Consider the following 26,840-nt stretch of genomic DNA (forward strand, 5'->3'; position numbering starts at 1 on the left):
TTTACTTTTGGGTTGGTACCTAATTTATTTTTATTACATGCATGATTCATGTGTAGTGGGCAGATTGAAACTTTGTTATTATTGAAATTTTGTACACAAATGGGTAATGGGTAGATTGAAACTTAATTTATGAAATTATATCAAATTTGTGCAGTGGGCAGTGGGCAAATTAGTATAAAATTAAATAACAAATTGGCAGTTTGGGCCTAAAAGCATAATATGTCAAATTTTAGCCCAAAAACATAATATGTCAAATTTTAGTCCAAAAGCCCAAAAGCATTTCGGGATTCCCGATTTGTCCCGAAATCCCGAAATTATTTCAGGATTCCCGAAAATTGGGATTCCTGAAAATTTGGTTTGAGATTGGTATTGAATTTGGGATTCTCAAAAATTTCGATTTGAGAATCGGAAAAAGGGTTTCGGTATGGGATCTCATACCGAACCACCCAGCCCTCCTTCGAGATGGCCTTATCCTTTCGCATTTTCGTCTCGTACCTTCTTTTCTTATTTTATTTTATTTTATTTGTATTTGTCCGGCAGTCTTTTTATTTTACCATTATATAACAGCAGAGTCCGGTTGAGATCCACCTAGTGCAGCACCACCACCGGCGATGGCGAAATCGAGCGCAGACGACCAGGAGCTGCGGCGGGCCTGCGAGGCCGCCATCGAAGGCACCAAGCAGAGCGTCGTTATGTCCATCCGCGTGGCCAAGAGCCGTGGGATCTGGGGCAAGACCCATAAGCTCGGCCGCGACATGGCCAAACCTAGGGTTCTCGCACTTTCCGGTACGCAGTTGAACTCTATTTTCCTCCCTGTACTTTCAATCGATTAAACTGTATGCGCTGTGGAAAATTGGAAGGGAAATTGAGCTTTTGTAAAGATTCACACTGCAGACTTCGTTTTCACTTGTCTAATTGTTAGAATGTTTTATTTTCACTCTTTTGGATTGATTATATTGTCTCCAGATTGCGAAAGATAATCGGAATGGGGTTGAATGGATAGTAATGTATTTGGGTGCTTAGACTAGGGTTTAGGGTCTCCAGATTGCGAAAGATAATCGGAATGGGGTTGAATGGATGGTAATGTATTTGGGTGCTTAGACTGGGCAATTTCAAGAAATATAACTTTTAACTGATGTGTTTTATTCACAAGATTGTATGCATTGGTCAATCTTATAGGGAAGATAATAAAATTTTGAACTTGCCGAGTCATTTATCTACTTTCCGAGCATTTGATGGTGCAGTAATGATTTTTATCAGTGAGGTTGATTCGAGAATTGTGAGCTGACTTGTGGGTTTTCTAGGGGTTAGTCTACATTTTTTTTCTTCTCTTACTACACTTTTAATAACTCGAAGTTCGCCGCTAATGTATCACTATGATAATGGATAATGGATAGTGGATAGTGGATACTACTACACTTTTCTTCTCTTACTACACTATCTGATTGTTCTAAAATGTGACAACCATTCAATATCACATGAGGGGAAATTAAAAGACTCGTCTTTCCTAGCTTAGGTCATGGCCCGTATATTTGTGCATAACTACAAATTCCCACTCTAGTATAAATATTCAGGCAGATGCAGATCACTGTGGGCACTTAGTCCTACTTAATTTGTGTTGGTGACCACCCTTTGTTGTTTGTGCAGTAAAAACCAAAGGCCAGAGGACTCAAGCCTTTCTTCGAGTCTTAAAATATTCTACTGGAGGAGTCCTTGAGGTGAAGTCCTTAACAGCTATGTCCTATTTTTTGCTGTAAAGTTGGGCTTAATTAGGGACTTGGATGACAATTTGCAATTACTCAGAAATTTTCTTTTACTGCAGCCTGCAAAGTTATACAAACTAAAGCATCTTTCAAAGGTGGAGGTTTTAACAAACGACCCTAGTGGGTGTACTTTTACTCTGGTAGGTAGTGCTCCATCTTCCATGTGTCTATGCTCTATATACATGCTGGGAATTTGTGGTGCAAAGAAATAGGGTTCAGTCAATTAAGAAAAACAAGAAACAATGTTTGAGAAAAATTTCAGTCCCATCCTCCATTTTAGTCTGACTGAGTTTCTTGTAGGGTTTTGATAATCTTAGGAGTCAAAGTGTTGCTCCTCCTCAATGGACCATGCGAAATATTGATGACAGGTATGCCATGGAGAACATACACCTATTTAGATGTTATCCTCCAGTAAACAAATTGATAAGATTTTGATAATTGGTTTTCTTTTTCTTTTCTGTGTAGGAACCGGCTTTTACTTTGTATTTTAAACATATGCAAAGATGCACTGGGTCATCTTCCTAAAGTTGTTGGTATAGATGTCGTGGAGATGGCTCTTTGGGCTAAGGTGCATATGATGAATTTATACACCTGTATTGGTTTTTATGTACAGATTAGATCGCATGATATTTGTAATTGAAGATTTCACTTCCTTTGGAATCACTAATCATGGTTACAACTTTATGAAGATAATTTTCTGTCAATGTGAATTTCTTTTTTTCTTTTTGTTTTGTTTTGTCACTGCATAGAATTATTAGTACATACACTTCTCCTAGTTTTGGCTTCATGCTGCTGAAACTCTATTTATTAGTTGTTAGTTTGTTAAATTATTATTTGCAGTTAATTTTTGCCAACTTTTTGTAAACAATGATTTAGGAAAATACACCGGCAGTCACTAGTCAAGGAAAGGAGCAAGAGGGACCTGCTGCATCAACAGTAACTGAAAGTGACTTGAAAGTAACTGTTGAAAAAGAACTTGTCTCCCAAGCTGAGGAAGAGGACATGGAGGCACTTTTGGGAACGTATGTACCATATCCTTATTTCTGATGTGACGAAGAAAATGTTTATGCTTTGTTTCATTGTCCTTTTTGGGGATATTGGTACCATAAGATTTTAATTGAAGTGATGCCTGTTTGCAAAGGTAGAATTATTTGATTGTTATGAAGATCTTCTGTAATTTCTTTTATCAGAAAACATAGCTATATACTATATTTTCCTTTGTTTGAGGTGGTCTCCCGATACAAAGGTCTTATGTCATTTCCTGATTAGAAATTAGACTGATAGACAGAACTTTGGTTTAGTACCTGCTTAGTTCATGATACCTTCTGCATTGATGCTTGCCAAGAGTTCAATGACCAACTGGGGAATCCTAAATTGTCCCGCCCTTGTCAGTTATGACTTTCTGTTTTTGAATGTTATCTACTGGTTGGGTTTGACAACTTCCAAATGGCAGGCATCAAATGCCATGTCTTTATAGGGTGCTCTTGGTCACTCCTTAGTTGAATTACGTTGGAAATATCTTGATATAGTTGTGAATTCTTTTGATTGTGGGTGTGTTATGCAGTTATGTCATGGGTATTGGTGAAGCAGAAGCATTTTCTGAAAGGTTGAAGAGAGAGCTTCTGGCTTTGGAAGCAGCAAATGTGCATGCCATTTTGGAAAGTGAACCTTTGATAGACGAGGTGACTCTATTGTTATTCAGTTTTGTTTAATACAATGAAGTTTGCTGCATTTCTTCTTTTTTATGTTTTTAATTTAATGTCCTTTATGTTCTTTGTTTGTTGCTTGGTTTCACTCTTCCCAAACGAAGTCAAGATTTTCAATCTTCATTTTTTACCTCTCAATATCAATACGGTCAAAGTCTTTTGTCTTGTCACCCATGTGACTATGATATAAATGGTGCTCGACAGGTCTAAGGATGCTAGTTATTGATTTTTAGCATGGACGTTCTCTCATTCATCTTCTGACCTTGTCCTGTTTACATTCTTCAACTTGCTTTTGCATAAAACGTGTTGCTATTTTACTCTGAGAAACTTTATTCATCTGTTTCGGTTACTTGCATACATTGCTTTAACATTGTCATTGTAAGATTGCTGTGCAAGCTACTTTTACCTGCTTCTAGGACATTAATTAGTGGTTGTCTATTTCCTTGAAGATATGTGTTGTTATTTATATATTTATTTATGGGCCTTGTAGGTATTGCAAGGGCTTGAAGCAGCAACAAATTGTGTCGATGACATGGATGAATGGTTAGGAATCTTTAATGTGAAACTCAGACACATGAGAGAAGACATTGAATCGGTAGGGAGTCTAGCTACCTTTAAGTGTTTAGATTTTCCGCTTTTATGGACTACAGTATTATTTCCAATGCAGTTCAGGGGAAATTTTTTTTTTGAATAATTTTTTCATCTTATTCTTATGAATAATGGAACAAACATACTGTCTAAGTCGACGAATTTAGCCATGTACATCTAGTCAAAGCTTCCATTTGCTTGTTTATGGCATTGTATGTAAAAATATTAACGATAATTTCTGTGGTTGATTTTAGTTTCCTTTACCCCCTTATACTTTTACCATATGACATCCAATATAAAGTTGTTTAATTTAATTTTTTTTCCCAAGAAACCTTCTGATGGTATTTTGTTTAGTCTTGTTGATTAAAAGTGTCTTGATGTTAGTTCTGTGTTCGTTTTAATTTCTTCACAGTTCTGACTAATAAATGGTTGTTCTGTATGCCATGTCATAACATAGTTTTATGATACTAGTGCTGGATGTATAAATGTTTTTTTATGTGAATGCCGGTTAACTTTTTTCTGTTGCAATGTCCAGATAGAAACCCGCAATAACAAGTTGGAGATGCAATCTGTAAATAATAGGGCACTCATTTATGAACTCGATAAGCTTCTTCTAGGTTTGCGTGTTCCTTCTCAGGTATGTTTTCCATCATTTTTAGCTGTGAGAGATAACTGATTAGTTTTAACTTTGGCAACTTGTTTAGGCCTACTGTCTTTCTAATGGCGTTTCATTTGTGTAGTATGCAGCATGCTTGACAGGAGGTTCATTCGATGAAGCACGTATGCTTCAAAACATAGAAGCATGTGAGTGGTTGGCTGGTGCTTTACGCAGTCTTGAAGTACCTAACTTGGATCCCATCTATGCAAATATGCGGGCTGTATGCATTCTGCCCTTCACATTTGTTTCATTTTTTTTTTCTTCCAACAATTTGTGGCCAGATGTATGAACTTTAGAGTTCCCTCTCATTACGGAGGTGCTAGATTGATAGCTGTTTTGATTTTTGATATTGGAAACCCCATTGTGTTTATAGTTGTAATTGAAATTCTTAAAGGTTAAAGAGAAGCGAGCAGAACTTGAAAAATTGAAATCTACATTTGTCAGAAGAGCTTCTGAGTTCTTGCGAAATTACTTTGCTAGTTTGGTGGATTTTATGATAAGCGACAAGAGCTACTTTTCTCAGGTGGACTTATGGCACTTGGGCTTTTATAATTATATTCGAAATTGTTCATTTCCAGTGTACAAGTCTTAATGCTCACTATTGTGCTTGTTTTAAATAGCGGGGGCAGCTGAAAAGGCCTGATCATGCTGATCTACGGTACAAATGCAGAACGTATGCTCGCCTTCTGCAACATCTGAAGGTCAAATTTTAGCTTAATTGCATTAACTATTAGGATTTTTGTTGTTTCTACTTGTGCATATGTACCGGTGTGTGTTTTCCTAAGTTTATTCTCCCCGCTTTGCATTTTCAGAGTCTTGATAAAAATTGCATGGGGGCTTTGAGGAAAGCATATTGTAGCTCCCTTAACTTGCTTCTTCGTCGCGAGGTGAGAATCACAACCTTATATTCTATTCTAACATATATATGTGTTAGAATGTATTATTTGGTTGCTGCTTTTATCAGTTATCTTTAATTTTGTCTTAAATGAAGAACCTTCTCATGAGCAACCAGATTTTGGTTTTCCATCTGATCACCAGACTTTCTGATATGATTGTGATATAGTTTGGTCGTTCAATATAGAATAAACTTGTAATAATTTAAACTAAAATGGTGGTGATTTGATTCAACATTGCATCAATAACCTAATTAAATAATTCTTGTTCTCAAAATAAACTTTTGTAATCCTCAGGCAGCTAAGTAGTTTGATCAGTTTGAAAGTTTGAGTATATAATTTGATACCTACAGGCTCGTGAATTTGCAAATGAGCTTCGTGCTAGTACAAAGGCATCAAGAAATCCAACCGTCTGGCTTGAAGCTTCTACTGGGTCTGGTCAAAATGTGAATGCTGCGGACACTTCTACTGTTTCTGAAGCTTATTCCAAGATGCTTACAATTTTTATCCCACTCCTTGTAGATGAGGTTAAAATGGAGTTATATAATAGTTTCTTTGATCTACATAACGCATATTTACATAATGCATATCTCCGTATTAAATGTCTATTTTGCAATGGCTCAATTGCAGAGTTCTTTCTTTGCACACTTTATGTGCTTTGAAGTTCCGGCACTTGTTCCACCAGGGGGTACTGCTAATGGAGATAAATATGATGACACCAATGACGATGATTTGGGAATCATGGACATCGATGACAATGATAGCAAAGCTGGTAATTTACACTACTATGCTGTAATTCCCTATGAACTTTTGATCATATTTTACACTGTCTGCAATGGGATGTTTCTGCTTGTCTCTCTCTCCCTCTCTCTCTCTCTCTCTCTCTCTCTCTCTCGCATTTTATATGATTGTCTAATTTTGTAGGCAAAAGTTCAGGAGAGCTTGCAGCATTAAATGAATCTCTTCAGGACTTACTTGATGGAATCCAGGTAATGTGCACAACTTGTTGCCTAATTTTTTGCAGCTGCTCGTGAATTTTTCTTTTGCTTGGGCTTCATTTGCACACACCACCAGTTCAACTGTTCTGGTCATGGCTAGTTGCATAGCAGCATGCACTATTTGGTTAAAGTTCCTTGTTTTTCACCAATAAAAGAGGCCAATAAATCTGGTTTTCAGGAAGACTTCTATGCCGTTGTGGACTGGGCATACAAGATCGATCCCTTACGCTGCATATCAATGCATGGGATTACAGAGCGCTATCTTTCTGGTCAAAAAGCTGATGCAGCAGGTTTTGTACGTCTCTTGCTTGGTGATCTGGAGTCAAGAGTTTCTGTGCAGTTCAGTCACGTAAGTTTGTGTGTTAGTGATTGTGGTCATATATTTTTTAGGTTATGTTCTGAAGATTCTGAACCCATGTATGCTTCTTGCAGTTTGTTGATGAAGCTTGCCGCCAGATTGAAAGAAACGAGCGCAACGTTAGACAAATGGGTGTCTTATCATACATCCCAAGGTGAACTGGCATGTCTTGGCCACATTTACCATATGTGTAAAACAAAGCAGTTGCTTATGTTTGCTTAACCTCCCTTCTACTTAGATTTGCTACTCTGGCAACACGAATGGAGCAGTACATCCAGGGACAATCTAGGGATTTGGTTGATCAAGCGTACACAAAATTTGTGAGTTTTTTTTCTTCTGAAAATTATTTTATGGTGGTTCAAACTGTATGAGGAAGCTTTCTTAAAATTATGATTCAATCATAATTCATACACCGTGCTAGTATTCGTCCTATATACTATGCCTTTAAAGCTTATTATTTAGTTATCACACTTTTGATTGCTCAAGTTTGAATTCAGAAGGCAACGTTCTTTTTCTTAAACCTTGCAGTCTGTTGGTTGTGTGAAGGTAGATGATGATAACATTTGATTGTCTATCAGTCTGATGTTTTACCAGAAATGCATCTCCACTTTTCTTACGTTAGATCAATTGTTTGACAGGTTAGTATAATGTTTGCGACATTGGAGAAAATTGCACAAACAGAGCCAAAGTATTCTGATCTTTTTCTATTAGAGAACTACGCTGCGTTTCAGAATAGGTATCCTTATGTTTCCTTTCTACTATGATCAATGCTTTCTTTTTTCATGTGACTTCACTTTTGAAGTTTGCTTGCAGTTTGTATGACCTAGCAAATGTTGTGCCCACCTTGGCCAAATTTTATCACCAGGCAAGTGAAGCTTATGAACAAGCTTGCACACGCCATATCAGCATGATCATATACAATGTAAGTTATCCCGATGCGGTATATAATTTTTTCTTCCCACCCTACCCCCTGTTCCTTTTAGAATCATGTTCATATAGACAATGCAGATCTAGCTTTAGGATATTATATGATAAATGGTAAAAATAGGATAAGGGCAGATCTATCTTTTAGCTATTTCTCTTTTCATATTGAAAAGGGGAGGTGTGAATAAACATGTTCAGGTGAACTAACAGTACAGTAGAAACTACTGGTAGAAAAAGCGTTTGAACAAACAGACAATATAGAATCTGTATGAAACATAATATTCCAGGTGAAAGCGAGACAGTTATGTTCGTAGGAACACTGAAGTTTTCATCAAGGCATCTAGCCTGTGAAGAATCAGCCCATTTGGCATAGATTTCTTGCTTAAGCCTGACATACAGTTTGGACACATTTTTGGTTACATATGCCCTCATTTGTTTTCTTTTCGCAGCAATTTGAACGGCTTTTCCAGTTTGCTCGAAGAATAGAGGATTTGATGTATACAATTGCACCAGAAGAGGTTAGTGTGTTGGTATCTGAATTATCCGTATCTGATCTAACTGGGAAAAATGAAACCTCTGTTAATTACGTCATACTCCCGGTTAATTTGAAACTTTGTCCAGTGATTTGCACATTGATATACTCCATGAACAGTATCTTTGGCCCATTCTGAGAATGAACTGTTATAATGTAGTTGCCCAAATGATTTATGTGGAGTTATTTATCTTCAAAGTCTTCTCTGAATGTAATGGCTGATATCAGTTTCCTTCATTGCAGATCCCCTTCCAGCTAGGGTTGTCAAAGATGGATCTGCGGAAGGTGATAAGATCAAGTTTATCTGGGGTGAGTTGATTTACCCATCCGAAATTTTCATCTGTAAATGTTCGTTTCTAACACTATCATGGATTTTCCTGGTACAGCTTGACAAGTCCATCACTGCAATGTACAAGAAGTTGCAGAAAAACATGACGTCAGAAGAACTGCTGCCTTCATTATGGGATAAATGCAAGGTACGTAACAATAGTTTCGTCTTCATAAACATGAAGAGTTTCTTCGCCTTCCCATTGAACATATCTGATGGATGTCATGGATTTTGACAGAAGGAGTTCCTTGACAAGTATGAAAGTTTTGCGCAACTCGTCGCCAAGATTTACCCGACAGAGACCATTCATAGCGTAACAGAAATGAGAGACCTTTTGGCTTCCATGTAAAGTGAGAGTTTGTATTGTACATGTTGATAGCCTCTATTGAGGGATGTATTTAGCTTGCCGTAATCTTTTCCGTCCATTCTTTCTGTTTCATTTTCTGGAAACGTCGTCCTATAATTTGATTTATTAAAAAATGTAGATTTTTCGAGTGTGTCCTGTTGATGTTGATGAAAAAACATATGTATCATTGTCACACCAGATGTTCTGTTGCTATATTTTTCTGTTCCCACGATTTGTCGTCCCGTGTGCCCCTTATTATTTTAGATGATTTCAAGGAGAATATTATTCACCATTTCAAGTGTCTTGCAAGAAGCTTCTGCAGCAGATAAAATGTCGTGAAAGTAGGTTAGATAATGGTTTTTCGGAAGAGCTTTTGTATGTGCAGCAAGAAAATGTTATTAGCCATTTTGAAGTCGACTTACCATTCATTGCGGCATAAAGCATAGCTAGAACGGATTTTCGTGGCTTCTTTCTAATGAAAGGATTATAATGGATTAGGCGAGTGATTTTTTCGACTTAATGTGGTAAGTCTGCACGGCTTATAATACTATCTGTAGTTCCGTACTGTGTATGCAAAATATCGTGTTAAAATTAAAATATCGCATCATTCACACAACTTGTGACTTGTACGATTTGTTCGTGTTCTGTGAATTTTTGCAAAAGCAATCAGAAATAACTCTTAAAAGAAAGACTTATATGACAATAAATCACCTTATGCCAATAACAAAGATGTGTGTTAGTTGTTTTCATGTATGTTTGTTTACTTGTACAAAACGTTGCTCTCCTCCGTCCGTCCGTTGAAGGATATACATTGACACCTTTTATAAAAGTCAGTCGTCACTCGTCAATGACCAGGTCAACCCGCAAGTTCGTTGCACTATCCTCCAATCTCTCTTTTTCCATGGAATAGTTGGTGCTTTTCTTCCAGTTCTTGCCCTTGCCTCCAACTCCTCCATCATGGATTCTGCTCACCACTTCAACAGCTTCCTCAGAGACGATCAAACGGCGTCGCAACAGCTTCCCTACACAATCTTGAAACAAGCAGACATCAGCCAGCGCCAACTCCATGAAATCACAGAGGTCTGCTCGATACTTTGCGTGTCCAGAGCCACCGCTATCATCTTACTCCGACACTGTAATTGGAACACCAGTAAGTTGTTTGACAAGTGGTTTGAGGAGGAAGACGAGGTTCGAAAAAGATTAGGCTTGTTTAAGAAAACAAAAACAAGCCCACTCGTTCAAACCTCGTCTTCTGATGTTTGTTCGTTTACTTGTGAAATTTGCTTTGAAACATTTGTTGGTGGTGATCGTGGAATTAGCTCCAATTTTTGTGGCCATTTTTATTGTGGAGGATGTTGGGGAGGGTATGTTAGTAAGTCAATTAACAATGACGGTCTTGGATGTTTGTCGCTGAAATGTCCGCATCCGAGTTGTGGTGCTGCTGTCGGGGAGGATATGATCTTTCTGTTGGCGGACATTGACTCCGATAAGGGTAAGTTTTCGCGGTACCTTGTGAGGTCTTACATTGAAGAGAGTTATCGGAAGACGAAGATAAAATGGTGCCCTGCTCCTGGTTGTGATAATGCTGTAGATTTTGTTGGTGGCAATAAGACTAATTGTGATGTTTCCTGCCTTTGTTCGTATATATTTTGTTGGAATTGTTCTGAAGAAGCTCACAGTCCGGTGAAATGTGAAACTGTGGCCAAGTGGATGTCGAAGAACAAGGATGAGTCCGAAAATATGAATTGGATTCTTGTCAACACCAAGCCTTGTCCACAGTGCAAGCGACCCATCGAAAAAAACCAAGGATGTAACCACATGAGATGCAGGGCACCCTGCAGGTTCGATTTCTGCTGGATATGCCTCGGAGAGTGGAGCCGTAGCCATTTGTGTAATTCTTACCTGGAGGGAGTGAAGAGCAATGCGAGTGAGAAAAGGAAAGAGATGGCAAAGATGTCTTTAGGCAGATACGTCCACCATTACGAGCGTTGGATAGCAAACCATGATTCCAAGCAAAAAGCTCTCCAAGATTTTCGGCTTGTGCAAGATGTCCATCTGAAGAAACTTGATAAGAAGTATCGCCAAACCAATCCGATTCTCAGTTTTGTAACCGAGGCATGGCAAGAGATAATCCAATGCCGCCGGGTGTTGCAATGGAGCTACGCATACGGGTTCTACATCCCTGAAAATGAGGATGGTAAGAGGCGGTTTTTTGAGTACTTGCAAGGCGAGGCAGAGTGCGGGTTGGAAAAGTTCCATCAATGTGCAGAAGTGGAACTAGAAGAGCATGTCAACGCGGATAGATCCATTGAAGATTTCATCAAATTTCGGGCGAGGGTAGTCCAACTGACCGTTGTGGTTAGGAATTACTTCAAGAGCTTGGTGCGAGCTATGGAAAATGACCTTTCGGAGATAAGATCGTATGGGGATTATTGGTCTTGTGATCTCTGCACCTATGTCAATGACAGTTCTGCTACCATGTGTGTTACGTGTTCTTCAGAGTCTCCATTGCCTGCTGAATTTTAATCAAAGAAGATGAACTCTTTGATTATGTGCTACTTTAAGCTTCGTGTTGTTCTCTGAATCTACAAAAACTGAGAATAAATGCTAAATCCAATACTGTTGGTTTTGTTTACGGTATACAACGATATATTTATACGAAGGGGTGAGGGATTTTGGCTTGGCCGCACAAGTATGAACAACAACAATTCTTATCAATCTTCTCTCATGATGAATCCCACATTGATGAAAAATAGGCAAACAATCAATCTTCAAAGCAAAAAGCAATCGAGGATTTACATAACGTGCAAAGCGTGCAGATCACGAAACTTGCCGACACACAATGCCAGTCAAGATTGTATGCTCAGGTTCATTATAGATGTGTGGGCACGGACCGTTGAGTGTAGGCAGGTATTGCGATGGACTTATGCGTACGGCTACTTCATCCCCGAAAATGGGCGTTTGAACTCAAAGGTGCCGGTTATTCGAGCATTTGCAAGGCCACATAGAGTTTAGTCTGGAGAGGCTTGACAAATGTGCAGAGAGCGAACTGCAGCATTTTCTTGTCTCGGCTGAAGAGGATTCAGGATCGGTGGGACGAGAAGAACTAACACAGAGTTTCACAAGGCATGCACAATTTTGTTTTGAGAAGGCTACAATATGCCGTAACTACAAATTTACAAATTAAATGTTAAAAGATCAACTTTTTTCCCGATGAGATTACAACTTTGCTTTTTCTAATGGGAATTGTTATTAGCATTCCAAAAATCTCATTCTACACTCCAAACTTTATATATTAGGAAAGAAAAATACACTTGTGACGAGTGTATAATGAGATTTTTGGAGTGCCAATAACACTTCCCTTTCTAATTCCCTATGAGTATTAATTAATAGTAAAAATCTCACCAAATTAGAACAAATTAGTGGATTGCGAAGAACAAGGATGAACATCACAACGCAAAATGGATACTTGGGAACACCAAGCCTTGTCCCAAATGCAAAAGAGCGATCAATAAAGACGGAGGGTGTAATGTTATGAGATGCAGTGTTTGTAGGTTCCGATTTTGCTGGTTATGTCTCTGCGAATTCAAAAAATGTCATTGCCACAGTTATAACCGTGGTGATTTTGTGGCTGAAGATAGGGGAAAGAAAGAGGCAAAGAAATATCTGGAGAAGTACATTTATTACTATGAACGTTGGGCAAACAATATATCTTCAAAGAAAAAAGCTATGGAGGATTTCAATAGGTTGCAAAGTGACGATATTTCAACTATTTCTGAAATACAATGTCAATCAGATCTTGAGCTCAAGTTCATTATCGAGGCCTGGAAACAGATCATTGAAGGTAGGCAGATACTCCGGTGGAGCTATGCATATGGGTACTATATCCCCGAGGATGAGCTGTTGAAGTTGAAGCTATTTGATCACTTGCTACGGCACGCAGTGTTCAGCCTCGAGAGGCTTCACCAATGCGCTCCTACAAGAGTATATCTCCGCGAAAGTTCCATAGGAAAGTTTCCATGACTTACGTTTAAAGATGACGGGACTGACAAAGGCGACTGCATATTTTGACAAGCTGGTTAGAGCGTTGGAGGGTGGCCTCTCGGAGATAAACCCTAGTTATGGGAACTATTGGGCTTGTGATCGTTGTACCTACATCAACCAAGGTTCCGCCACCACTTGTACCGTGTGTGCTGGGAATATCTCTGAGACTGAGATCTAAATATATATAGTTGATAAGAACGTACGAATATAGAAATGAGGCCAACAAGGGAAGATATATATACATATATTAATGGAAAATCAACAAACATGAATACTTTTCTGACCATCAACCTTATAATTTCATCATGGTTGAATTTCAATATCTATGTCTTCCATTTCTGGGTGAAGTACAATTCTTTTTTCGGTTGCAGAGGTATAATATTTCGATCTAAGTATTGCTACGGTATATATTGATCAGTACATGCTACAAAAATAATGGGGTTATAAATTAATTAATAAACCAATGCACTAGTTTGTGGACATCATCATCAGTTAGCTGTATGATCTATCTTCCATGTACACCAGTTGCAGCGGGGCTTGCAGTGGCAGAGAGTCTCGAGAGAAGGAAGATACCAGCAGAGGAAAGAAGCACAGATCCAGCAAAGCAAGCAAGATCCAGCGGCGTAACTAGAGGTATGCTCTTGAACTTTTCCAGCAGTCCCACTTGCAGTATCATTACCACCGCATGCCCTATTTTTGATTTCGCTTGCGAAACTGATTGCATGTTAACCCATGCTGGAGGTGCCTGAAATGTTTATAAATTACGTGAATTAGAAATGATGTCTATGTTGGTACAAATATTAGAAGATATTTACATCATGTAAAAAGTGACTGAAAGGTACCTTCATGTAGAAGAGACCAAACAAGTTTGAGTCGGAAAACCGCGGTCCTCTTTCTTTCGCGGCCTTTGACCCGACGAACATGGCATACAACCCAACCGCGAAAATAAGCATGGCGGTTCCTACCAGGAACATATCTGTAAATTACAAGAATTAATCATAGTCAAATATAATTAGGCATAATTAGGATGAATATCACATGTAGATGTGGGTGCTTTACTTACCAATGGCTTCAATAAGAAGATGCACCATATGGCCTTGATCCGCCTTGTGTGACAAGGCATGGAAATACCGGAAATATGACTCTAGAACAATAAAGCAACCCTGCATTCATATAAACGTTGAACGTAAGCACGTGTTGAACCGAGTAAAGATCCCGCAACTGCAAGTAATGTAATCAAATAAAAAGGGAAAATGGAAATTTCACCTCTACAAAGCACAGTACTGAACCGAGTAAAGATCCCGCAACTGCAAGTAATGTAAAGAATCGACAGTCTATTATCCCCTGCACAAATGAAGTATTTATAACTAACTCATTCAAAATATTTACCCTAGATCACCACATAAAATTAAACATCTTTTGACCAATGAGAACATGCATGTAACGGACATATTTACCCTTTCAATGAACATCTGGACTTGCTGTCTCAAAGACTTTGGTCTGAGAGCCGTTCTCAGTAGAATGGACAAAGCACGGTTGGCCTTTCCGACCAGGGAAGCCAATTCTACGAGTAATCCTCCCCGATTCTCGACTTGTGGTTCTGCCAACGTTTTTTCCGACGCCTTCACAGCTACTGCATGCATTTGCTTCCTCTCGTGACTATCATTATCGTTCCTAGTAAGTCCCTTCTCTCCGTTTATTCTTCCGCCCTTGCTCAAAGACTTCAGGGTCGTTGATGGCGGAGAAAATGAAGACGAAGAAGAAGAGGAGGAATGAAAAGTCGTTGGCTTAAACGTGCGCATTAATCTAGTGGCTGCCATTGCTCCCTTTGATAACACGACTGAAACTTTCTGGTTGGTTTTGGTGGGGTTTATATATAAGTTTGTAGCTAGTGTGGTTCGTCGTGTGAAGGAAAACAGAAGATTCGTGGCATCTTAGCTGGTCTTTGTCTTTGCATGGAGTAGGCATTTCGCTTTTTGCCTATTTCTTGGAGAGGTTGGTTTTGAACTTTGAATTCTTCCCAACAATTTGGACGTACCAAAACCAATCAAAGACTCTAATGTAATGGCTCGCCGTCGGCACGTGCTCTGCGTGTGGGCACCACTCCGATTCGAGGTGACCGAACACTTGTCGACCGTGTGTTTGGTGGGATAATTTTCTCGCTGGGAATTTAGGAACGAGGATATTTTCTCCCACAAGGGCTTGGGGAACTTGGAAATTTGGAATTACAAGGCACGATGCAAATCGGATGGGAACACTATATTCATATTCCATTTGCTTGTGTTGTGGGTTTGACTTGTGCTTTTGGGCTTTCGGCTTTTGGCGGATGGAAGAGTAGTAGGGGGACCATGCGCGCAAAAAGACGAAGCAAAAGCAACGAAAAGAAATAGGTTACGTGGAAAGTCTCAGCGCCACATGAAACAGACAGCCAGCAAATTACCCCTCTGCCTTCAGAACATTCTGAAAATTACCGGCGGTAAATCTTTTATAACGTTACCAGGAGCTTGCCTGAACACAAGTAAAAGTTGCGAATACGACTCTCACCTCAATGCATTCCATGACATGCCGCCCGGTGCCATACGGAACATAAGAAAATCACTACCGATGCATTTGCAGTTGTGGAAACACAAAAAGGAACCAGAAATAAGGTGGAGACGCCGGAGAGGGGAACAGCGCAGACAAGCAAGCAAACCATGCATAGCCGAAAGAAGCATGCCAGTTGCCTATAAGAAATCATCACATAAACGAAACAAGGACCATCGACATCCTACAATGGTTCCCTCTGCAGTGACACCACCACTAACTCTGGTGTTGAGGTATACTCTTATACAGCCGTAAGAGAAAATATCGCTCACGATAGCTCTGACTTTGAGAAGGACGATTGCCAAGACTTACATCATTTGGACTCAAACTACACAATAAACACTATTCGCTGTTGTAACAACAAAATTATACAGTTGACCAATTCCGTTGCTAGGCCCTTGCAAGACTTTGCCAGTTCGCCCTTGCCCCGCCTGAAAATTTCTGAGTGTCAAATAGTTGAGACAAGGAAATGAGAGAATGTGAATGCAATGCATGAAGTTTTAAATAACCAATACATCACAATTGAATGAATACCAATGCTGAATCTTGCTGGTGCAGGCAATTTGAAAACCTAGTAACTAGTTACTAATTACGCCATACCAAAATCAATATATATAGATATGTTTCCTAGATTACTCCACTCCAGCAGAAATTAGCTGAAATTAGCCTATCTGACATCTAAAAGCCCACATTTCTTTACTCCAATTTGTAACTTAGCAGCTCTCAAGACAGAAGGCACCATTGATTGAGTTCCGACCTTGAGTGCAGAGACCGCACCTGGATAGCCTCCATTTACGCAGCCTTTTGTTTGGGGCCTCAGGCCCGAAAAGAAACAAAACCACCAACGCAGCATTTTCACACCTATTTTCTCATTGCAAGCTCTAATCATTCTTCACATTAGATTGAACCTGCAATCGACTTAGATTGAACCTCATCTTCTTTATATTGGCAAAATTTAAAACATACAAGTAAAATTCGACAAATCTGGTAGAGAAAACACCCGTAACCGTGATCGTCCAAGAGTATCTAATTAAACCGGAATCAAGTACAAAGACGATCAAATTTATGATTACACACAACTTAAACGAGCAACGAACCCGGAATCACAATATACAGCGTCGGATAAAAACATCAGTATTTCTCTGCAACGGGTCTGGAAGGAAACAGCCTCAAAAGAAATGTCGTCAGCGACCAGAGACACACTAGGCTGACGACTCGGAAGGTTACCATCATAGCAAAAAGTGCACCGCTTTTTTCTAGCAGTTCGGGGGATGTAGGAAGACCGTTCATGGCAAACATCAAATTCTGGATAAAGGAAGTAGCTTTTGTCAACTGATATAGTCGATAAACCTGCACATAGATGCCAAAATATCAGCTTAGGAAACAGAAGAATTCCAATGGATGCCAAAAGCCTTGGATTCAACTCCAAAACAAACAACATTAATGGATCTCAATAAACTATATCTACCTCGAAAATAATGGGAACTAGAGGCCAGCAAGATGACTGACGCTTTTCAAGAACCGTCTCAAATGCAAGTTGAGCAACACAGCCAACTAGAAAGGGAATGACAGAAATCAAGGCCGGAAAGCCAAGCAATGGCCAGGTTACATAAACAGCAAACAGAGGAGCCATCACTTTGAATCCCGTGGTGAGGAAAGCAGATGTCAAGTATCCTCTTAGGCCGGTAATGAGACCCCATCTCTTTGGACTGAACTGCAGATAGGGCCTTTGCACTTTATCAGTTACAAGCAGGAATATTGCAAGACCCACATAGAATAGAGCCTCGTATGATAATGAAGTCACAATTTCTGCATAGCAAGAAAAATAAATATTAGTTTATTTTCTCTTCTGAGTAAAGCATAGACATATGATAGCAGCCGCTTTATGCTATGCAAATAAAACCACAGGGGCGGGGATATCAAAGTCAAGAGATTGAAGTGTTAGGTATACAGAAGATTAATACAAGTAGAAACTTCACCAAACAATTCAACTTGTCCACAGAAATCAAACTCCAATATGCTTTCATTCCCATAAACATCAATAGATACAAACTATCTATCGGATTACTGCAAATCAATAGATACAAACTATCTATTGGAAGAATATACTTATCAAAATATCTATCGGATTACTGCAAATCAATTCATTGATAAAATAGGCACCATCTTTTGGTAAGATGTTTCCAGGCTGCATTAAGATTTAAAACTTGTCGTCACAAAAAGGCAATCAATCAGAATCAAGAAAAAAAAAAGGAAATAGTGAATCAAGATCTGGATGGATCCCTATCCTTATCTCTACCCACAGAGATACCGGATAGAAATCTATCTATGAATCGATCTAGACTATCCTCTATGGCACCGACAACAATTTGTGATTTATCTTCTGAAACAAAAATCACATTGTATCACAAATATATGGTGCAGGCACATATAAAACCAAATTATTCCTACCAACCTATATCATTTGCTAACGGCTGTCATACATTTCAGAATCAAGCACTTGTTAACCACTATCACACGAGTAAAAGTCCAAACCTAATCAAATTAAACAAAAACTTGGTCCAGTGAATACCTACGATAGTCTCGTCCTTCAAGAAGGCCTCAACTGCATTACCAATGAAGAACTGTGGAAGAATCAACGATGAAATCAAAGCAACAGGGGCGATAAACCAAATAAACGAGCCCTTCTCTTCATCAAAAGGGGCCGAAATCAATTTGCCTTCCTCTGCCAACTGGTGTGTCAAACCGTAGAACGAAATCGAACCCGATTTACCCCGAAAAGGCTCCACCCCATCAATTTTTTTAACAGGAACATTAGAACTATCCCCTCCTGAGAATTCCAACTTCGCATGCCGACTAGAATTTGAAACACATTTAATAGCTCCTCTGTTCAAATATGCTGAAACAATTCTTCCAGTTAAAACACAAAAGCAAGACCATATACTTTTTTTTGTTTGGTTACAGGCAAGACTAATGGCCCATTTGGGGCTGCTTCCATAGAAAGTACTTCCACTTAGATGCACCTTACTAAGTGTTTACTAAAATCACTTCTCCACTAAACACTTCTATGACTCAAAAGCACTTTTAAGTTTATATACCAAACGTAATCAAAAGTACTTTTGGTCGTCACAGAGCACGTTATCCTTCCCAGAAGAAAATCCCAAACAGGCCCTACTTTAAATATAAATGAAACTCCTGTTTGGCCGCAGAGAAAAATGAAAGAAAACATTCCGAGCCTAATAAATTGAGATTAAGGCGAAGAGTAAGCGTACATTTGGAAGAAATTCCGCTACGGTGGAGCTTTTCATCCCTCCGCCCGGCGTGGCCTGCGAAAACCTAGGGAATTTAACAGCACAAAAATCGGTGATTAAATTAAAAACATGGAAATGTTGACAAAATTGAAACAGAAAATTTCATTTCGAAGTAATTATGAATCAGAAATTTGCTTACGATCTGAGGAGGGAGTATGCGGTGGTTGGTGAAACCGAAATTTGAAATGGGAATCCCGCGACAGATTGATTGCACCTCCATTTTTGGGGATTTAGGGTTTAAGCAGAGTTTCCCTGCTTTGTATTTTGTTTTTGTATTAATCGGCTTAAACCATCAGGCCTCGTTTGGCAGCTCGGACTGTACTGACTATTTCTGTCGGATATGATAAATAGCCACCGGATAGTACTGACTAAATTAGTCGGGTGTTTGGTGCAGTATCGGACTAGTGACCGTATTATTTATACTGTGTTTGGTATTATACTAGATAGGAGGAATCAAACTTTAAAAAAAAAAAAAAAAATTAAAAAAGTGAAATCATTTTTTTGTTCCCAGATCTCTCCGCACCCCCCAAACACCCTCCCTCTCTCTCCCTTCTTCTTCCCCGACGGTAGAAGAATCCCAAATAATTATTCCTCAGCTCTCTCCGCCACACCCCCCAAACTCCCTCCCTTTCTCTCCCATATTCTTCTTCCCCGACTAAATAATCCGGGCGTTTTGGTTGGTTTTATTAAGCGGGTGTGTACCGTGTTATCCTATCCGACCGGTTAAATTAATCCGGCGCTTATTTAGTACGAGTGAACGCCAAACACCCGAGTCCGTATAATTAATCCTATCCGATCCTTTATCCGATCTGCCAAACAGGGCCTCAATGTCGAACGGTCAAAGAGGTGAGCTGGGCTTAGCCCAATTGTATTAACAAATTTTAAAGTAGGCTCAATATGGTTGGGTTTGATGAAAGCTTGGCCCAATAATAATTACACTGCTCGGCCTACGACCTACAGACCCATAATTTATTTGAAGGGTTTTCAACCACCAAGTATGATATTGTAGCGGTAACTCAAGTCATCACATACTTCATGTGAAAATATTCAACAGGGTGGTATGGCCTCACTGGTGTAAGGAAGTTTCTTTGTAATATACACAAATACTAGATTCTATTCGACGTAAAGCGATATATAGAATACCATTAATTTTAATTATGTGTTGCTTGTAGAAAACACTTCAAGTGATTTTTGAATCAAAAAATATTTTTTCTAAAAACGTTTTCAACAATTTTAAAAGCACTTTTAAACGAGTCCATAATTAATCATGTACCATCTATCACCTAGCTAACTAATTAAGAATCACCACAAGGAACTTAGACCAACAAAATGCAAGAAGTCTTATACCAAAAATTGAATACCTAAATTGCATTTGATAGTCTTTAATTATTGTTATCTTTTGTATTGTCCATCAACGTAATTGGCCAAATGAACCTTCAAGTCACAAGGAAACTCTTGTTGAGCTCTCCATTTCACCTACCGAGAGATTAGGGAATAAATATATACATAATTTCAGCATTATTTGATTTCATATTTTGAAATCGTTCTTAAATGAGGCAAATTAAATTTGTCGGAGGTTGTTGGATACAACGCTGATGAATGGGAGAAAATTTCCAAACTGACCGGTGTCAAGCGGACCCCAAACAGAGCCTCAAACTCCTCCACAGAGCACCACAGCAGTAGTTGCCGCAAATTGAAGGAAGCCAGCGGGAAAAAATCCACTAGCAACAGTGCCAATAAAGGCAAACCAAAGGAAGGATGTGGTGTGACCACCTGAGCCAAAACTCTACGCACCTTATGGGAGAAGCACAATAAATCGTGTTGAGAAAAGTGGAGGAAGGAAGAAATGAGAAAAGTTGGAAAAGGGATTGAAGTCAAAGAAAGCAGATGCACATGGGGTTAAGTGGCAAACAAGCCACTGGGCAGAGTAAAACAGAAGATGAAGGAAATGGAAGAAAAAAAAAAAGGAAAAAGAGAAAGGAGAAGAGAAGGACTGCCCCGACCTTGGCCATAACTAGGGCCAGCAGCTACAAGAAAAACGAAGCGGATGATACTCACGCACCAGTGATAAAAGCTCTCAGAATGAGAGAAAATCTCTCACAAGGAGAGAACTTAAATTTAGTGTTTGTTGGGACTTTGTTTCCATAAATGAAGATAGTTGTTGAATCATGTGTTTTAATTTGGTGGCTCTTAAATATCCTTGATTGAATAACATGCATATCATTGATCAATTAATTAATGAGGGTTTTAATTTAAATATCTTTGATTGAATAACATGCATATCATTAATTTCATGGCTTGTGTTATATATCTACCTATATTAAGCACGATCGTCATACCGTCACATAATCTGTTACGAATCTACATATTATACATAATCTGAATGAATGATCGTAGTTATGTTTTACGACAACCCTAGGGCAGTAGGATATGGTATAGTTACATTTAACTTGTCCAAATTTTAAAAGTTAAACGAAGATCATCGATGACCAAAGAAAGTGAAAGAGAACTCAATCACTAGTTAGGCAAAATCTCACATTTTCCCCAACCGGCCAAACTAGTGCAAGTGAATAAAAGGGTCGCTGTACAGTTGCTAAATGGACGGCGGTCACGTGACATGCGCGTGCAATATTGGCACGCAGTGAGAAACCATACCTCAGGTATCGCGTCGCCGGAAGTAAAAATGAGCATTCGCTTTGACTTTCAAACGCACAATTTTATGGCCATGACTTTCAACTCCGTCATCGGTATGTGGTTGACAAAAGTCGTTAGACCCACGCGCAATATTCATGGACGAGGATCGAGAGAGGGGGTAGACTTGTTCAGATAGGAAGCATAAGAAAAACGACAACTCAACTTTAGCGCTGAGTGAAATTGAATGTTGACGGATCTTAGTCCATGCAAGGCTTTTTCTATTTGGCATGCTCCATGCAAATTTTCCTTTCCTATTAGTTAACGTTTACTAACAAGATAACTTTTCAAATGAGAGAACAAATTAGTAACAAGAACCACGATTTAGACCAAATACAATTCAACATAAAAGAAAAATATGCACAAACCTTAATTGGATGAATTGGTAGTATAAGCAAAAGAGACTGATAACCGATTTATTATTGATTTGGTGTTCTTCCAGTTTTACTTTTGATTGAACATTTGTAACTTAATTTGTTTTAAGGGAAAATATTTGGCATTTTCTTGTCGAAGTACACACTCTTACATTCATGTAATTCATAGATTCATAATTTTACACGTGTGCAGAAATTGTTTTTCTTGTGTTTTCGACAAGTTATTTTTTGCATATGCCATGTGATTTGCATGGATGAGAAATTGTTTCTTTTTCCTAGATGAATGGATTCACTACATAAACAAACAAGTAAAGAAACTTGTTAATCCCAATTGTATGCATTACGCGTAGATCAAACTTGTTACATGGTATCGTTTGGTATGCTGACGGGACGGGACAGGACGGAACGGACGGAGCGGGAGCAAATATGCTCTCGGATGGAAACAAGGAGGAAGAAGAAGGAGACGGAGATGTTATAATTTTGTGTTCCACGGATGTGGAACGAGTCGTTCTAGGGGGGTGAGGTGGAACGAAAATTCATCCAAAACTCGTTCCGTGGAACAGCTCGTTCCACCCGTTTTAGGCGCACCAAACGTGGGACGGAACACCTTGTCCCACTCTGTTCCGTCCCGTCTCACGTACCAAACGGTACCTGAAGAGTGCTGCAGACACAGTGCATTTTCAACTAAGGTTGGCACAGACAAGATGAATATACGTGTTCTTCTAATTTTCAACGTGGGTTCCTATTTCGCGCCACTCAAACCAAAGCAACCTATACAATTAATGCACGCATCCACGACCCTCCTTGATAATCTACACTGACTTTTGGGCTCCCATAACCCACCGTCTTCCCACTCAACTTCCCCACTATAAATAAAGCTGCCACCCAAACACCCACCATCACCCACCCACGAACTTTCTCATCATTTTAACCGACAGTCAAGGCCGCCTCCAATGGCTTCGACTTCTTTGGTATTCCCTTCTCTGCAACTACAGTTTCCAACCCGATCATCAAGAAAATCACCACTATTCAACTCCTCCTCCACGCGCCGCCATGTCCGTCCCATCTCCGCCTCTGTTTCCGAGAAATCCCCCTCCTCCTCTTCTGTTTCAGCAAACCCGCCCGAGTCCGACCGGACGAAATCCCTCCCCTTCAAGAAAATCCCCGGAGACTACGGCCTCCCCATCGTCGGCCCCATCAGCGACCGCCTCGACTACTTCTACAACCAGGGCAGGGACGAGTTCTTCAAGTCCCGCATCCAGAAATACCAGTCAACGGTGTTCCGAGTAAACATGCCGCCGGGCCCCACCATCACCTACAAATCCCAGGTCGTCGCCCTCCTCGACGGCAAGAGCTTCCCGGTGCTCTTCGACGTCTCGAAAGTCGAAAAAAAGGACCTCTTTACCGGAACTTATATGCCCTCCGTGGAGCTCACCGGCGGCTACCGCATCCTTTCCTACCTCGACCCGTCGGAGCCCAAGCACGACAAGCTGAAGCGGGTCCTTTTCTACCTCCTAAAGTCGAGTCGCGACTCGGTGCTACCCGAGTTTCACTCGTCCTACACGGAGCTTTTTGAAACTCTGGAGGCCAGTCTCGCCGAAAAAGGTAAAGCCAACTTCGTCGCGGCCAACGATCAGGCTGCGTTTAACTTCTTGGCCCGGTCGCTGTACGGGGCCAACCCTGCCGACACTCCACTTGGGGTCGACGGACCCAAGCTTGTATCAAAGTGGGTCCTGTTTAACTTGGCCCCACTTCTGATCCTCGGCCTCCCGAAGTTCATCGAAGAACCCATTATCCACTCTTTTCGGCTCCCGCCATTTTTGATCAAGAAGGATTACCAGCGCCTCTACGATTTCTTCTACCAGTCTTCCGGTCACGTGCTCGACGAGGCCGAGCGACTGGGTGTCTCACGTGACGAGGCGTGCCACAATCTGTTATTCGCCACGTGCTTCAATTCGTTCGGCGGGATGAAGTTCCAATTCCCCAATATGATCAAGTGGATTGGGCGCGCCGGTGTCGGGCTCCACACTCGATTGGCCGAGGAGATCCGAACCGCCGTCCGATCCAACGGCGGAAAAATTACGATGGGCGCAATGGAGCAAATGCCATTGATGAAATCTGTGGTCTACGAAACGTTCAGGATCGAGCCGCCGGTGCCGTTGCAGTTCGGAAAGGCGAAGACGGATCTCGTGATCGAGAGCCACGACGCGGCGTTTAAGGTTAAAGAAGGGGAGTTGCTGTTCGGATTCCAACCGTTCGCAACCAAAGATCCAAGGATTTTCGAGAGAGCCGATGAGTTTGTCCCTGATCGGTTCGTCGGCGAGGACGGGGAGAAGCTGTTGAAGCACGTGCTGTGGTCTAACGGTCCTGAGACGGAGAGTCCGACGGTCGGGAACAAACAGTGTGCTGGAAAGGACTTTAGCGTGTTGGCTTCGAGGCTTTTGGTGGTGGAGTTTTTTCTCCGGTATGATTCGTTTGAGATTGAGGTGGCGCCGTCGCCGTTGGGTGCTGCCATTACTGTGACGTCAATGAAAAGAGCTAGCTTTTGAGTTTTTTGTTTTTTATTTTTATTTTTATTTTATTTTTTAGGGGATTTGTAGATTTTGTTTCTTTTGTTTATTAGTGGATAAGTGGGATATTGGACTGGCTTTATATGGGACTTTTCTGTATAGTGATGATCCGCATAACATGTGAAAATTGTAATATTATGATTTGCAAGGTGGATTGCAGAAATATAATTAAATGTGGGAAATTATAATTAGGGAGATTATATTCATACATCTTAAATTACTTTTTTTATACCTTTTTAATATTTTTCTATCAAGTGTTAGTGGTATGTAGAAAATATTAGTGAGATAAGTAATTTGGAGTGTGAATATAATCTCTCTATAATTATTATTCTTCCTAATATATTTTCATTGACACGCAAGAAATAATCAGGTTTTGAGTGAGGTACTTGTACAACGATACTAAGAATTAAGAACGATATCAAGAAGTCGAAGATCTTAATATTCTACTGTTTCGCCTCAAAAAAAAAAAATATATGTATTATTGATCATGACAAGTGAAACGCTTAGAGGCGGATATATTTGCGATGACACCCACAAGAAGGGTGTGGATGTGACTAGTTCATGTATGTTTGGCTGAAAAGGCTGAATTACAAAGGTAAAAGCATAGTCAGATTGCAATTGAAACTGATTTGCACATAAACTATCACCACATGTCTCATAAAGAAGGGAAATAATTCATCACACTAATTGTTAGATAGCTGTATATAATTTTCTATCATATATCAAACAACATGAAGATACTCTTTTTTTTTTTTTTTTTTTTTTTTTTGTCTTATAAGATACTTTATACTTATTATAAATAAGTAAATAGCACACATGGTAAAAGTGTAGACTTTTTTTTTAAAAGACAAATTTGTGATTTCATCGCGGCAGTATATATTTTCTGAGGTTAGGAATATACACAGTCATAAAGGCATTTCAGACTTCCCTAGGCATCAATGTGTGAGTTAGTATTGTAGACTACATGGTTTATCCGTCTCATTTTTAGAAAATATTAAAAAAATTACACAAGTTACAATTTGAATGAAATTACAACATCACGTGACAGTGTTTTGATTTAATTCTTGTAAATGCTCATTCTTGAGTATTTTGCATCTTGTATTTGAGAAAATTGCAGAACAATAGTTGCTTTATTGTTTTAAATTAAGTTTAGTGAAAGCACACCCAAAGAAGAAAAAGGAGTGTTAACGGGAGTGTTAACAATCTTCTCACTTACCTTTTCATTTTAACATTCCCACTTTTACTCATGCCTAGGGGTGCAACTTGAGTTGGGCCAATTCAAACCTACTCACGTCCAATCCGACTTTAAACCCGAACAAGTGAGTTTTTTTTTTTAGTTATAACCCGTCCGAAGCCAACCCAATTTCAACCTGTACATTGATTGGATTAAGTTGGGTTTATCATTTGCTTATCCATCCCTAACCCAGCCCAACCCGACTAACCAAACCCAATCTAACCAAATTGTAACCCATATCAATTAATGCTCATACTACACCCAAGTGAGCCAAGTTCAAAATCCAATGCCCTTTATAATATATATATTTTTTAATAAATTACCCTTTATAATCACTTAAGCTTTTAGAGAATAAGAGGCTTTGATTAGTCAGTCTATATTCGTAGTCTCTAAATCCAAAAGCTTTATAGTAGATTGATTTATGAAATTAAAGTTAGATAGCCTTGATGCTACTTGGCTTAATTTTTTGTTGGAATTCTTGGAAACTAAGTTGTTACAAGATTAAACTTGAAAAAGTTGGGTAACCTGAACCCAACCCAAGTAAATCCTAACCCAATTAAACCGAGCCCAAATGAACTCGAATGAAACCCAACCTGAACCCGAGCCCGAATTGTAAAAGTTGGATTAGGATTGGGTTGACCTTCTAACCCACCCAACCTGTCCGAGTTGCAACCCTACTCATGCAACATATATTCCACTAGTACACAAAACTAAAAGTTTAATTACCTTTTGGTTGAGAAATTAAAATTTTAATTTGTGAGTTTTTAAATTTTTGCTTAAACTGGAATTAGTTGACAAACAAGCTTGTAGTTTTGAAAAAGCGTGAAAACAAACAAAATGGTTATACAACGGCATAAGAAAAACAACAAAAATTAGTATATAAGTTTTGCCCTAGATGAAATTGAAATCATGATTCCGCTAAAGTATCAAAACATCACG

The 26,840-nt window shown here is 39.5% G+C and overlaps 5 protein-coding genes across 6 annotated transcripts; 3 read left to right on the forward strand and 2 right to left on the reverse strand.

The window, feature by feature from the left end:
- Nucleotides 1-532: 532 nt before the first annotated feature.
- LOC137735048 (exocyst complex component SEC3A) lies at nt 533-9,292 on the forward strand. The gene is made up of 25 exons (XM_068474409.1): nt 533-786; nt 1,648-1,718; nt 1,823-1,903; nt 2,064-2,131; nt 2,229-2,331; nt 2,640-2,785; nt 3,328-3,445; nt 3,960-4,064; nt 4,593-4,694; nt 4,798-4,935; nt 5,110-5,238; nt 5,336-5,416; nt 5,528-5,602; nt 5,962-6,135; nt 6,239-6,380; nt 6,533-6,597; nt 6,785-6,955; nt 7,039-7,118; nt 7,203-7,284; nt 7,603-7,700; nt 7,778-7,886; nt 8,338-8,406; nt 8,664-8,729; nt 8,807-8,896; nt 8,987-9,292. The coding sequence occupies exons 1-25, from the start codon at nt 612-614 to the stop codon at nt 9,095-9,097; spliced, it is 2,649 nt and encodes an 882-aa protein (XP_068330510.1). The 5' UTR covers nt 533-611; the 3' UTR covers nt 9,098-9,292.
- Nucleotides 9,293-9,391: 99 nt separating this feature from the next.
- Nucleotides 9,392-12,438, forward strand: LOC137735055 (probable E3 ubiquitin-protein ligase ARI8). Of its 2 annotated transcripts, XM_068474428.1 has the most exons (2): nt 9,392-10,586; nt 10,767-12,438. In XM_068474428.1, the coding sequence occupies exons 1-2, from the start codon at nt 10,052-10,054 to the stop codon at nt 11,618-11,620; spliced, it is 1,389 nt and encodes a 462-aa protein (XP_068330529.1). In that variant the 5' UTR covers nt 9,392-10,051; the 3' UTR covers nt 11,621-12,438. The 2 variants fall into 2 exon arrangements, with proteins under 2 accessions (XP_068330529.1, XP_068330520.1); XM_068474419.1 differs by having other exon boundaries at nt 9,392-12,438.
- Nucleotides 12,439-13,359: 921 nt separating this feature from the next.
- Nucleotides 13,360-14,960, reverse strand: LOC137728789 (uncharacterized). Its single transcript, XM_068467558.1, has 5 exons — nt 14,596-14,960; nt 14,405-14,482; nt 14,202-14,301; nt 13,981-14,114; nt 13,360-13,883 (listed from the first exon to the last, which is right to left on the reverse strand). The coding sequence occupies exons 1-5, from the start codon at nt 14,956-14,958 to the stop codon at nt 13,644-13,646; spliced, it is 915 nt and encodes a 304-aa protein (XP_068323659.1). The 5' UTR covers nt 14,959-14,960; the 3' UTR covers nt 13,360-13,643.
- A 1,680-nt stretch (nt 14,961-16,640) lies between these two features.
- Nucleotides 16,641-19,285, reverse strand: LOC137708234 (uncharacterized). The gene is made up of 5 exons (XM_068447271.1): nt 19,172-19,285; nt 18,994-19,057; nt 18,294-18,620; nt 17,190-17,530; nt 16,641-17,071 (listed from the first exon to the last, which is right to left on the reverse strand). Exons 1-5 carry the CDS (start codon nt 19,250-19,252, stop codon nt 16,853-16,855), a joined length of 1,032 nt encoding a protein of 343 aa, XP_068303372.1. The 5' UTR covers nt 19,253-19,285; the 3' UTR covers nt 16,641-16,852.
- A 3,650-nt stretch (nt 19,286-22,935) lies between these two features.
- On the forward strand, nt 22,936-24,867 carry LOC137709300 (allene oxide synthase 1, chloroplastic-like). Its single transcript, XM_068448389.1, has one exon. The coding sequence runs from the start codon at nt 23,051-23,053 to the stop codon at nt 24,644-24,646; it is 1,596 nt and encodes a 531-aa protein (XP_068304490.1). The 5' UTR covers nt 22,936-23,050; the 3' UTR covers nt 24,647-24,867.
- The last annotated feature ends 1,973 nt before the right edge of the window (nt 24,868-26,840 follow it).

Source organism: Pyrus communis, chromosome 1 (assembly GCF_963583255.1).
Source record: "Pyrus communis chromosome 1, drPyrComm1.1, whole genome shotgun sequence".
Lineage (NCBI taxonomy): Eukaryota > Viridiplantae > Streptophyta > Magnoliopsida > Rosales > Rosaceae > Pyrus > Pyrus communis.